Below are 12,497 nucleotides of genomic sequence, written 5' to 3'. Positions count from 1 at the left end.
TATATCATCGGCAGATAGAAGAAGTGCTGACACTGAAAAATCCTACCAATGGCTGGATAATACCTGGCTGGAAAAACAGCAGAGAGGCACTAATCATAGGAGCAAAGGAACAAGTTTTAAGCACAAGATTGATAGAGGCTGGGGTCAACCACACCAGGCAAGACCTCAGGTGCAAACTGTGCACCTGAGGTCTTGCCTGCTTGTATCTTGCAGGGTATAAGGTATAACGTGTATGTAGTATTCAATTTGTCTCTTTACTTTCTAGTATAACTAAAGTATGTAAGTCATGTAACTATCTACTATTTCCCAACACACAGAGGACAAGAGAAAACAGACAAAACTGAACTCAACTGGTCTGCATTGTTGAGAAAAGTATACGGTCTTAGACACAATATTTTAACACAGATGTGACAATAATTAACCCTTACCTGTTAGGAAGACACGCAGATAAGCAAATTCATTATGTAACCATTAAAAAGCATATTAGCCTTCCAACTATGTGGTTTTTAACAAGCAGCAGTCAAGGCATACATAAACCTATTTGTGCACGACTGACAAGAACCTATCAAAAATATGGTGTGGCGGAGGTGTGGTCCCGGGCGCGGCTGCAGGGGAGGATTGGTGCAGTGGGCTCAACGGGGCGGTGCTGGAGATGCCGGTGAGAACAGCTGATGGCGATTTGGACTGATAATGGTTTCCTTCCCTTTTTATAGTGAGACGGAGAGGAGCGGAGGGAGAGGGAAATCGGCTGGGACCGACAGCTGTCAGACTGTGTTCAGTCATAACCGGGGAAAATTGTAAATAAATGTGGAACCTGGTGATAAAGACCTGTGTGTGTGTGTACCTGTGTATAGTGCATTTCACATATGGATAATATTTTACCTGACCCAAACGAAAATTTTTCACAAATATCCAAATATTCTTTTGTAACAAAGGTAGGACTGTGAAATTACTGAACAATTTGTGATGTAGCTTGGCACTCCGAAGTTTAGGCGACAGATTCCTTCACAATTTATTGATCTGATGACTAAAGTGTTAAAACCTTCTGTTAGGACATTCATCAGGGACAGGTGAGTCTGATGGTCCATGTTTCCAATCCAAGGTGGAGAATGATACATTAAAGAGGCCAGCACTGGGACAATTCCAAGTATTTCTAAAGAGATGAAGCTCGTTAATTTGATGGTCTTCTTTTGTTCTTTTTTTAAATGACACTATAATATATAACAACAAAAAACAATGTGTTTATGCCATTGTGATAGCCGGTGTCTAGTATGTAATGTTATTTGAACATGATCCTTTTTATGAAAAAACTTCCCAAATCCCACATTTCTGAGAAAAATAATGAAAGAAGTGATTTTTGAAGTATTTCAACAGTTTATATATCTTTTTTCAATTATTGTTAATATTGTTTTTTGTTACTTTTTTTTGCACCTGTGAGTGGGTGTTGTGATGTCTGCCATTTGCTGCAGGGGGTGCTGCAACACTGCCAGCAACCCCAAGACCAAGAGTCCTGATGATGACTTAAAAATATAGGAATAAACTCACCTGTCTTCACTGTAAAATAAAAAATAAATATAATAAAAGAAAAGAGTCAGTTCTTAATCGAACCCTGAATTCAGTTGTAAGTACTAGTATGTACATATGTGAACCTTATTAAATTCATTACAACCATCTGCCGTTGTAACAGTATGGAGAAATGACAGCAAGTGCAAAAAAACTGACCTGATTTACATTAAATACTGATCAGCTGTGATCACTAAATTTCTCTTCTAGTAAAAATCTGCCACATAACCTCAAAAGACAGACAACTAACAACATTTACAGCTCAGTTTTCTTCTGCTGCACAGAGCTGACAATGGGTTAGCAGAGTACATGAAAATGTTCCTCATACCTGCAGAATGGCTCAGCAAAGATGGTCAAATCCCTCAGCAGCATAGACTGTTGTGTTAAACAAGCATTTGGTGACATCATGAGCAGTAACAATCGTCTCCTCTGAGCTAGAGAGAAGGTTATACCTTTTAACAAAGTTTTAAAAATGCCCCCAGAATTGTCTGGGTTCATATTGTGCTTATTTTTCATCAGTGAAACCACATGTCACAGCATTTGAGGCCACAAAAAACAAGAGTGAATTTAAAACACAATTCGTACTCAAAGTATTTAAACCGTGTTTATCCCTGTGGTTGAAGATGTGTTTACACCTCTGAGTGTGATTCAAAAGTGCTAAAGTCTGACACTTTCGAACCAGCACCTGCATATATCCACACCCAGTACAAGACTCCATCCATCCATCCATCCATCTTCATCCGCTTTGTCCGGGGCCGGGTCGCGGGGGCAGCAGCCTAAGCAAAGAGGCCCAGACCTCCCTCTCCCCAGCCACCTCCTCCAGCTTGTCCGGGGGAATACCAAGGCGTTCCCAGGCCAGCCGAGAGTTATAACCTCTCCAGCGTGTCCTGGGTCTGCCCCGGGGCCTCCTCCCGGTGGGACATGCCTGGAACACCTCACCCAGGAGGCGCCCAGGGGGCATCCTTGTCAGATGCCCGAACCACCTCAGCTGGCTCCTTTCGATGTGGAGCAGCAGCTGCTCTACTCTGAGCCCCTCCCGGATGGCCAAACTTCTCACCCTATCTCTAAGGGAGAGGCCAGCGACCCTTCGGAGGAAGCTCATTTCTGCCGCTTGTATCCGCGATCTCGTTCTTTCGGACTATGATAGCAAATTAATTAATTATATGATTTTAGATGATTTATAAACTTTGAAATCAGATTAATTGCTAATGTGAACTACAGAATATTGTTGCATGAATAATGTTTAGCATTATTCATGCAACAATAACAAACCAAACCAAACAAATCAAACACAACCTAGAGATCAAAAACAGAAAACACTGGAGCCCAGAAAATAACCAAACAAAAAGGCCCACAAAAGGCGCAGGCGGCCCGGAAACCACTCCCAAAAACAGTTCAGGGGGCTGGCCCGGAGGTCGACAGCGCAACAGCCCAAACCCGGGCAGCTCGGGGGGCAGCTCGGGGGGCGGCCCGGAGGTCGACGGCCCAAGACTCCAGAAAATGGCCCAGAGGTCGACGGCCCAAGAGTCCAGAAAACGGCTCAGGAGGTCGACCGTGAAGCCAGCGACCGTGACGGAGCAGATCCGGAGGCCGACCACGACAGCAATGATGTCCAGCCAACGACCTGGAAAGTGGCCGGGCAGGACGAGGACGAGCAGGACGAGGACGGGCAGGCCGGGAAGGACCAGGCAGAGCTGAAGCTGTAGCTGAGGCTGCACCAGACGAGGAGGAATACTCGGAGGCTGCACCAGACGAGGAGGCAGAAGGCTGGACGGGCCCCTCGGACCCTCCAGCAGAGGCAGGTTGCTGTTGCTGGACAGGCCCCTCGGACCGTCCAGCAGAGGCAAACAAAGGCAGGTGAGGTTCTCCAGAACCACCAGCGGGAACAGATGAAGGCCGGACGTGCCCCTCGGACCCTTCAGCAGGACCAGGTTGCAGAACAGATGACTGGGGAGAGGAGTGGCCGTGGCAAGGGCGCCGTTTCCTTCAGGATGAGAAAACAGGAACCGGTGAAGAAATGGAGACCTCCTCCTGATCCTCCGACCACATAGCTGCCAGGAAAGAGGCTGGTGAATGGACAGGTGAACAAGGTCCCGGCTGGCGTGTGGAAGGAGAGGAAGTCCATGGCAGCGTAGAGGCAGGTGGAGAGTGTGTGTCTTGCTGAATCAGCGATGGGGAAGATTTAGTGAGTGAGAGAGCAAGCTCACCAGCCCTAACTTGCTCTCTCCAGGCAGTAATGGTGCCAGCCAACTTAGTGTCCTTAGCAAACTGAGTAAGCTGAGGGTTATGCCTAATGATAGCATCTACTGTGCTTAGCCCAACTGCCATAGTCCGTAAATCCTGTGACTGGGCAATGCAGTCGAGCAGACTCACCATCCGCATCATCTTGGCGTTGAACTCAGAGGAAAGAGAGTCTGCGGGGTCCATGTTCTGGTCACGATCTTCTGTTAAGGAATGGCTTTGTGCAGGCAGGAAAAGGACCCAAAGTAGTGATGGGTCCAGCAACACTGACGCACCGACGCTTGTATCAAGCTCACAGAGTGAAGCCTGTATCGTTGCGGGCGTCGCTTTAAGAAAAGTCACATGATCGATACAGCTGCTGTATCGCTCATTGCCAACGCGCCAAACTGTGTTTAGAAGGTATCGCGTCCGCATCTGTCAACGGAACGAGTCGCCACCAAAAAAAACAAAAAATTACTCTCGCAAAGATAAAAAAAAATAAATAAATACACATCTCTCCATAACAAAATGGAGCCCGAAAGAAAAGTTTCTGCTGTGTGGGATCATTTTGATCTTTTAACTGCAAATAGTTTGTCTGTCTTTGTTTCAGTGTAATCTATCAGAACAGGAAAAACAATAATGTGACTTGCAGTGTAAATTACTTATTTCATTTTATGCAGGTTAAATGTCGCATCTGTTCTGCGGAGCTTTTTACACAAACACAAGCACCTCCTCAGTGTTTAGGCATTACAGAGCCAAACATGAAAATGAGGAAACAATCACACCGATAATGAACATGGGTCGGCCTATATTGACACTGAACAGCTTAACCAGTCTGAACACTGTTCTGGGCCAGGCAGTCCTGAATGTTATTATAAAGGACTGCCAACCCCTTAGTATTGTGGAGAGTGTCGGAGAGAAACATTCCAAGATCACAGGATCCTTTAACGTACTGGGGGAATAGGAAGACATCTTATCTGAACCTTTTCCACCTGGCTTTACAGTTTTTGTACCCCAGCTTCATCTGTGCCTGTGAGATTTCCAAAGCTGGGGAAATGGTGTAAAAAAAACCCCCAAAAAACGCAGTAGACTGAATGCAAAAACATTGGATATACTTATTTTTCTGAATAGAAATTTATAAACTCTGAGTCAATTACATTTAAATGGGTAATATTATATTCACAATACTTCCATTTTAATGATGTCTGCAATGTTTGCAATGTAAAACATATAAAATGATTCCATGGAAAGTACAATACCTTACAGTATATACAAGTATGACTAGGTATTTGAATCCGTGTCTGTTGTGAGTCTCAAGTAAGTTGCCTGCAATGATATTTAAGGTCCAGCAGGTGTCAGTATGGAGCAAAACAGCAACAATGTGTCGACACAGTATCGATACAATTTGGGGAATGTGCTGAAACGCTTCACGAGGCCTCATTTACCCATCACTAACCCAAAGTGCAGACTCCGGAGACAGACAGGAACTCAAAAACGGTAACAAAACTCAGACTCCAAAAACAAACTCTGGCAAACAGCCAGCCCACACAGCATCATAAACAGTAGATCACAACACAGACAGAGAAACACAGGGCTTAAATACACAGAGGGAGCAATCAGGGAATGGGTAACAGGAGGGAAACACAGCTGGGGCAAATCAGGCCTAACGAGACAAAGGAAGCAAAACCAGATGCATTTACATGAGACACAGACTTTCAAAGTAAAACAGGAAACATAACACAGAGACGGGAACTTGACAAGGGGATACAGCTGACAGGGGAGACAGAACAACTAGAGAACACAGAGACATAAACCACAAGACAGACCTCTAACAAAGAGATGGAAAGGAAACATAAATTACACTGTAAGTAATTTTACTGTATGTAGTTACTTTGAGGTAGTTTCGGGAAATGTTTGTAATCTTTTATTGTACTTACACATTCTCATGTTGTGCATGGCGATGTATTCACTGATACTGTGTTTTCAGCCAGAAGGCACAAAACACACTTTTCCTGTTTTAAAGGTGAAAGTGAGAAGAAAGCTTTTATGTACAGAAGTGGAAAAGTGGAGACGTTCTCACTTCTGTAATAAGGCATCTTACATTCACCAGCAATTTTTTTTTGATACTTTTTATCCCAAATTTCTTCTTTTACTGGACAACATGGTCCATTCATAGCCATTCCAACAGAGGTGTTCGCTGTCATCATGTTTGGTCTCATCTAACAACTATGTGAGATTTGAGGTTGGAAAGGCTGCCTTACATGATAAGACATCACCACCATGCTAGCTTTAGATCAGCCAAGGGATCCCACTACACTGACACCAGATTGTTATGGAAATATGATATAAATTGATCTGCACACTATAAATAAGTTGTCTTTGTGAGATTTTAATTTGGTGTTTGAAAAATGAATTAACAACAAGTTGTTAATTCATCATTTATAGGAACAAGTTATCTACCTGCTGTGTTCACAGAACACAAGTATATCTTAATCGAGGGTTATATGAAGACAAAACAAGATATTTTTGAGCCTTCTATTCAGCCATATTAATTTAACACAAGGTCAAAAAGGTCAAAACACTTAAAATTTTCCATCACAGCTCTAATAATGTTTGGTGACCTTCTTGTAGAATTGCCTTCATTCACAGTGCACTGCTACTTTAAAAGGAGCTTCAGACAGTGTGGGAATGATTTTTAGGAATGTTTGTAATAAAACAATTGAATTTCCCCAGTCTTTGTTTCCCCAGTCTACTTATACTTTTTCCTTTTTTTTGATCCATGATTTCCTCATTTGGGGTCCTGCAACAGTTTGTGCTGCTAATTAAAATAGATCATTCAGCTGTCCTGTAAACCTCTAACTCTTGCCAGCCAACAAGACAAAGTGGTAGTTTACAAGGACAGAGGACCACAGTTGTTAGATGTTTGTCAATTAATGGCAAGATCAGAGAGCAGGAACCCAACAAACTCAAGAAGTCTCAGGGGCAGAAGGCAAAACTGCAGGAGAGGTGGAAGGTCCCAAATTGGTCCCTATATGTGTCAGGAGCTGTCACTGCAAAACTCATTCCCTGGGGAATACTGTGTAATTGAAATATTATACATTTGGGAAAATGTGGAAAAATATCAATTACTTACTCACTACTTATGTAATGTTGATTTTATGTTTCTCTTGTTATAAAATACACTCAAAGTATTGACTTTTTAAAAATGCAGTGTTTTATTTGATTCATCTAACCTGTGAAAACTTTTTTTTGTGGAGCTGATAAACAGATCAAAGAGTAGAAACAATTTGTAAAATCAAGTTGTAACAGTATACAAACGAGTTAGTAAAAACCTGGCATATCATAATGATTCAAATAACCCCAGTTATCGTGAGTTGTCTTGACAATGGGTAGTCAGAGAAAAATAGAAAAAAAAATAGAAAGATTTTACTTATACCTGAAGGATGGCTCAGTAAAAAAGTGGTGAAATCTCTAAACAACATTGACTTTTGCATTAAATAACCAGCTTCTGAGATCAAGAACTATAATAATGGTGCCCTCTGGTGGACATGTCCCCAACTGCTTCACAAGTTAAAGAAGGACTCTGAAATTGTGTCAGTTCATATCTGACAGGTCACCAAGTGTTTATTTATGTATTTATTTAAATCAGAGAATATGTCACTGTTTTTGATGCAGCTGTGATGGCATCAGCCACACATGGGTAAATCAGGCCATTTGTTCACTTTATTAGTTTGTTTTGCAGTTTTCTTCTTTAATATAATTCATTAATCATTTGGTTAAACCTAACACTGATATTATGAAAATGTTTTCTGTTATATTAATTATGTTTCTCTTTCTTTGAGTTATCTTGTTTTGGTTGGTGGTTGTTTCCTGTCTGGGCAAAAGGCGTGGCTGAGGACTCAAAATGCCTGCTCAGAAGGACCAACCATGTGCTTATCAGGAACAGGAGTGGTTTAGGTTTACTTGTGTTATTTTGTGCTTAGTTGATGTTACTGTGTTTTTGTTTTGTGTGTAAATGGTTAGGCCAAACCACTATAAAAGCTATGTCTTTGTAATTAGGTCAGTTTGTGAGTTAAGGTGTGTCCACTTTTAAGTTTCTGGAAATTACTTTTTGTAGAGTTATATGAATATGAATATTCCATGCAAGTGTATACAGCACAAGTGTGTGTGTGATGATACAGAAGGTATTTGTATTTTCCTTTAAATGTTTTTCAGGCCGGACACACACAATACAAGTACAAAGAAGATTCAAAGGAAGAGGAAGGAAGTTTAGTTTTAGTTTCAAAGCTGCTTAAAGTGTGAAACCAGTCAACATGAAACAGCAGTCATTCCGTCCCCCTCACCTTCACTCTGACAAAGAGGACTGTTCAGTTTGACCGATGACTTACTTTGTCTCTTTTATGGTTCAAGCTTTTACTTTTAGCTTTAGGCTTAAGGCCTGGACTACAACAATCATGATGTTGAGGACACTGAGGTCATATTTATTCCTGATGTACAGTACTTCAGATTTTTCAGAGATTAATTAATGAACGCTCAAAAAGAGAGATAATAAAGAAAGATAACAAAGCTGTTTACTAATGAAAGCACTAAGGCTGGAACGATAAGCCACACCCAGCAGGCATATCGAAGGGTCAGGAGTGCATGAGGTTGTAATTTGCTGCAATAAGTTGACGAGTTAAACCACCAGAGGCCAGCAGAGCTCGGAGCAGAGCGGGCAGCCAGGCTGAGCACGGAGCAGAGGTTGAAGGTCGCAAACTGACATCCACGTCTTCCAGAGAGCCCAGACCTCCTGCTGCAAACAGACTGCACCAACCGTTGTCTCCCACCAAGCTGTTGTAGGACAGATCCAGTGCATGGAGTGAGGAGAGACAGCCCCGTCTGCACACGGCAGCTGCACAGAGGAAGAGGACCCATTGATAACTGATCACTTTATGCCTGTTCACTTTACTGTTTTGTTCACAATGTTTCTGATGGAGACAAAAATAACACCGAATAGTTTCATTGTTTTGTTTTATACGACAGCTACAGATGCTGGCAGCATGAAATAAATGAAAGAAATATCAATTTCCTTCAGGCTTTACTTGTCTTAATATACATTTATGCAGCCTAATGATCCACTACAGACCAAAAAAGAAAAAGTATAATGTCATTGTGTGTTAGTTACCCAGATGTTGCATGTCATCAGTGGTGAGCTCGCAGCTGCAAAGACGGAGCTCGCTGACGACTGATGGCTGCAGAGCATCCAGCAGGAGCGCCAAGTGACCGCCAACCACTTTACACCAGGAAATATCCACCGTGCGCAGATAAGACACCGCCAGGGCTGATGCATAAACACAAAGTTTTCACCATTTCAGGCTAGAGGGTGGAAGAGGTATTCAGGGAGAATGACTTGAAGGAAAACTTCTATAAATAAACAAGTGTGTGTGTGTGTGTTACCCAGAGCAGTGAAGGACTCGTTGCTCATGTAGCAGCTGTTGAATGGCAGCCTCCTCATTTGTGTCGCAGGGAGGGCGGAGACCAGCAGGTGGACCACACCTCCCACTTCCTTATTGGATGACACATCAAGCTCGGTCAGTGCAGTGAGAGAGGGCAGCACCTGGACTGAAAAACAACGAGTCACATGACTGCTGCAGCGAGCATGCGATTAGTGTCCGGCGTGTGAGATTGGTAGCAACTGACTCAGAGCCTCTAGATCATCTCGCGTGAGGCAACACAGGTGGAGGTCGAGTCTCTCCAGGTGTGTGACGTGAGCCAGGTGAAAGGTGAGGCGGCTCAGTCCACCAGCTAGAAGCAGCTTTACAGTATATTAATCAGAACAATGCTGCTCTCTAATGTATCTTGGTAAAGCGCAGAAAAATCTAATGTTTTTTATGATACAGTGTGATTTCAGTAACATATCATAATGGAGGCTTCAGCAAGTACTTACGAAGGAAATCTTTCCTCTGCTCTTCAGTTAGTTCATCAAATACCTCCCAAAACATCTGTATGGTGGGGTGGCGGTCATGATATCTCCAACCATAACTTGTGTTCTGAAAACAGTGAAAATGACTGTTATAATCATAGAGTTTGTAAGGTCAGGCATACACTATGTTGCCAAAAGTATTCCCTAACACATCCAAATCATTCAATTAATGTGTTCCAATCACTTCCATGGACACAGGTGTATTAGATCAAGCACCTAGGCATGCAGACTACTTCTACAAACATGTGTGAAAGGACGAGTCGCTCTCAGGAACTGAATGAATTCCAGCATGGTAATGTGATAGGATGCACCAGTGCAACAAGTCCAGTCATGAAATTTCCTCGCTATTAAATATTCCATAGTCAGCTGTTAGTGATATTATAACAAAGTGGAAGTAATTGGAAATGACAGCTAGTCAGCTGATGCTAAGGCTCATAGTGCACTTAAGTCACCAATATCTGCAGTCTGCTGTTGTTACAGATGTCCAAACTTCATTGGTTTCCATGGCTGAGCAGCTGCATCCCAGCCTTACACTGACAAACACAATGCAAAGCGTCAGATGGAGTGATTTAAGCATCTCAACACTGGACTCTAAAGCAGTGGAGATGTGTTTACTGGAGTGACGAATCACACTTCTCTGACTGGCAATCCGATGGATGTGTCAGGGTTTGGTGGTTGCCAGAAGTACTTGTCTGACTGCACTGTGCCAAGTGTAAAGTGTGGGCATGTGTGCACATGGCTGGGCACCAGTGCACAATACAAGGTCCATAAAGACATGGATGAGTGAGTTTGGTGTAGAAGAACTGGACTAGCCTGCACAGAGTCCTGACCTCAACCTGATAGAACATCTTTGGGATGAATTAGAGCAGCAACTGTGAGCCAGGCCTTCTCCTCCAACATCAGTGTCTGACACCATAAATGCACCTCTGGAAGAATAGTCAAAAAATTCCCATAAACACACCTAAACCTTGTGGAAAGCTTTTCCAGAAGAGTGGAAGCAGTTATAGCTGCGAACGGTGGGCTGACTATTATATTATACTATCATACAAAAGTCTGGATTAAGACTGAGATGTGACTCAAGTTCATATTTGTGTTAAAGCAGCCGACTGAATGCTTTTGACAGTATGCAGTACACAGTTATTGTGCTACAGGACAGCTGTGAAACTACAGCCTGTGTCTGTTTGGCTGACTGTACCTGTTTGAACTTTTCCCAGTCATGCACGTCCTGGCCGACCAGCACTCCCTGCAGCTCCTCTGGTCGAAACAGCCTCACCAAATCCTGCTCACACACCAGGAAGAAGCCTCGCTTGAACTCCTGGAACAGACTCTCCACTGATGTGTTGAAGGCATGATTCACATAGGCCTCCACAAACTCCTTCCTGTTTAGGAGGGAAAATGTTAAATTAGCAAACATTTCACAGAGACAAAGGTGCTGCAGATGAACCTCACAAACACTTCATGTTTTATATTTACCTCATATTAAGACCTACTAAGGACCTGATTGTTTTTAATTATGTCCTGATACATAAAACCTGAGAGCTCACATAACTGCATATGCTCAGAATAGACAGCACACATGGATACAAATTACTGCCTTGCAGCAGCAATCTTCAGACCATCACTATGAGCTCCATACAAGGTTACACTGTTCCTGTTATTAACAGCAGGGGGCACTATCAGCCACAGACTGGGAGCCAGATATGCTCTGCTGGTGCCTCATTGTTACAAAGGAAAGACTCTATAGTGAGAAACAGCTGAGGGGGAAACACTGATCTGGAAACGTCTGAGTGTTACAGAGGATATACATAGCACTGTGGTTCAGTGTCACACAATCACAAACAAATACAGCAAAGTACTAAAAAGGGTGTTGCCTCCAAAGATTGCTTTTACTGGTTTGGAGCTTAGGAGGCTTAATAACAACAGGCATGAATGAAGACAGATCAGAACAGCTGTTTGATCACAGCATCCAGTACCAACACAATCATCCACACTCAAGAGCCTGTTGGCTTCAGAGTCAGCAGCTGAATGTCTAAAATATCAAATGTCATTTTTGGTCCATCAGCTACAGCATGAACTGCTTAAAGTGAGAAGCAGCCTGAAGCCCGACAGATTCATCTTTCCAGACTGAAAATATCTCAGAGTGAACCGAGTGGTGCGTTTTCAGGGTGATCTCACAAAGTCAAATCCCTTTAATGATGTTCTGTCCTGTCTTCCTCTATCAAAAGCACACAAACACTATAAAACATTGTTTCGGTGCTTTGGGGTTTTGTTTTCTACACAGAGGTATAGCACGACTAGACCCTAAAGGCAGGCTGCTCACCTACAACCAGCTCACGAACATCTTTCCAATGGAGCTCGCTGCCCTTCTCGTGGATGAGGGTCACTGTGATCCTCCGCTGGATCCCCTGCAGCAAACATAACAGGAGCTCAGGATCACAGTGAGCACAGCTAGAGCAACATTACGCTTTAAAAGAAGATATTCAACTGTGTACAAAGGAAGCAGTTACCACTGTGTGAGTAATAAGGAAACAACATGTGCACCAATCCTGTACCTGGGGAGCACTTGCTGAACCTTCTTGGTACCAGCCAGGTGAGCGCTGATATCTGGACACTTCACAGCTCGAGAGCGCTCCATGAGGAGACGAGCATCCCAGCTCTGCAATGGAAAACAGACAATGAATTCTCTGCTTTTTATCATTAGATGTATTTCTGTATTAAAAAATTCCATTTATTGGGCCACTTTGTGCTAGAA

General features: G+C 43.0%; 1 protein-coding gene across 3 annotated transcripts; it reads right to left on the bottom strand.

Annotated features, from left to right (window-relative positions):
• Nucleotides 1-8,030: 8,030 nt before the first annotated feature.
• Nucleotides 8,031-12,147, bottom strand: LOC113007458 (leucine-rich repeat-containing protein 31-like). 3 transcript variants are annotated; one of them, XM_026144051.1, is made up of 6 exons: nucleotides 12,066-12,147; nucleotides 10,941-11,124; nucleotides 9,710-9,812; nucleotides 9,220-9,384; nucleotides 8,948-9,103; nucleotides 8,031-8,674 (listed from the first exon to the last, which is right to left on the bottom strand). In XM_026144051.1, exons 3-6 carry the CDS (start codon nucleotides 9,762-9,764, stop codon nucleotides 8,415-8,417), a joined length of 636 nt encoding a protein of 211 aa, XP_025999836.1. In that variant the 5' UTR covers nucleotides 9,765-9,812; nucleotides 10,941-11,124; nucleotides 12,066-12,147; the 3' UTR covers nucleotides 8,031-8,414. The 3 variants fall into 3 exon arrangements, with proteins under 3 accessions (XP_025999836.1, XP_025999835.1, XP_025999837.1); XM_026144050.1 differs by lacking the exons at nucleotides 10,941-11,124; nucleotides 12,066-12,147 and adding an exon at nucleotides 10,576-10,603; XM_026144052.1 differs by lacking the exons at nucleotides 10,941-11,124; nucleotides 12,066-12,147 and adding an exon at nucleotides 10,198-10,282.
• Between the last annotated feature and the right edge of the window lie 350 nt (nucleotides 12,148-12,497).

The sequence above is a fragment of the Astatotilapia calliptera genome, chromosome 16 (genome assembly GCF_900246225.1).
Source record: "Astatotilapia calliptera chromosome 16, fAstCal1.2, whole genome shotgun sequence".
Taxonomy (NCBI): Eukaryota; Metazoa; Chordata; class Actinopteri; order Cichliformes; family Cichlidae; genus Astatotilapia; species Astatotilapia calliptera.
The sequence above is the reverse complement of the archived record's forward strand: the minus strand, read 5'-3'. Positions and strand labels throughout refer to the sequence as shown.

Coding starts and splice junctions, on each gene's coding strand:
- LOC113007458 (XM_026144050.1), bottom strand. Junction 9,385..9,709: donor GCAGAGGAAAGATTTCCTTC/GTAAGTACTTGC, acceptor GTTGTTTTTCAG/TCCAGGTGCTGCCCTCTCTC. Junction 8,675..8,947: donor TGATGACATGCAACATCTGG/GTAACTAACACA, acceptor TCCTCTGTGCAG/CTGCCGTGTGCAGACGGGGC.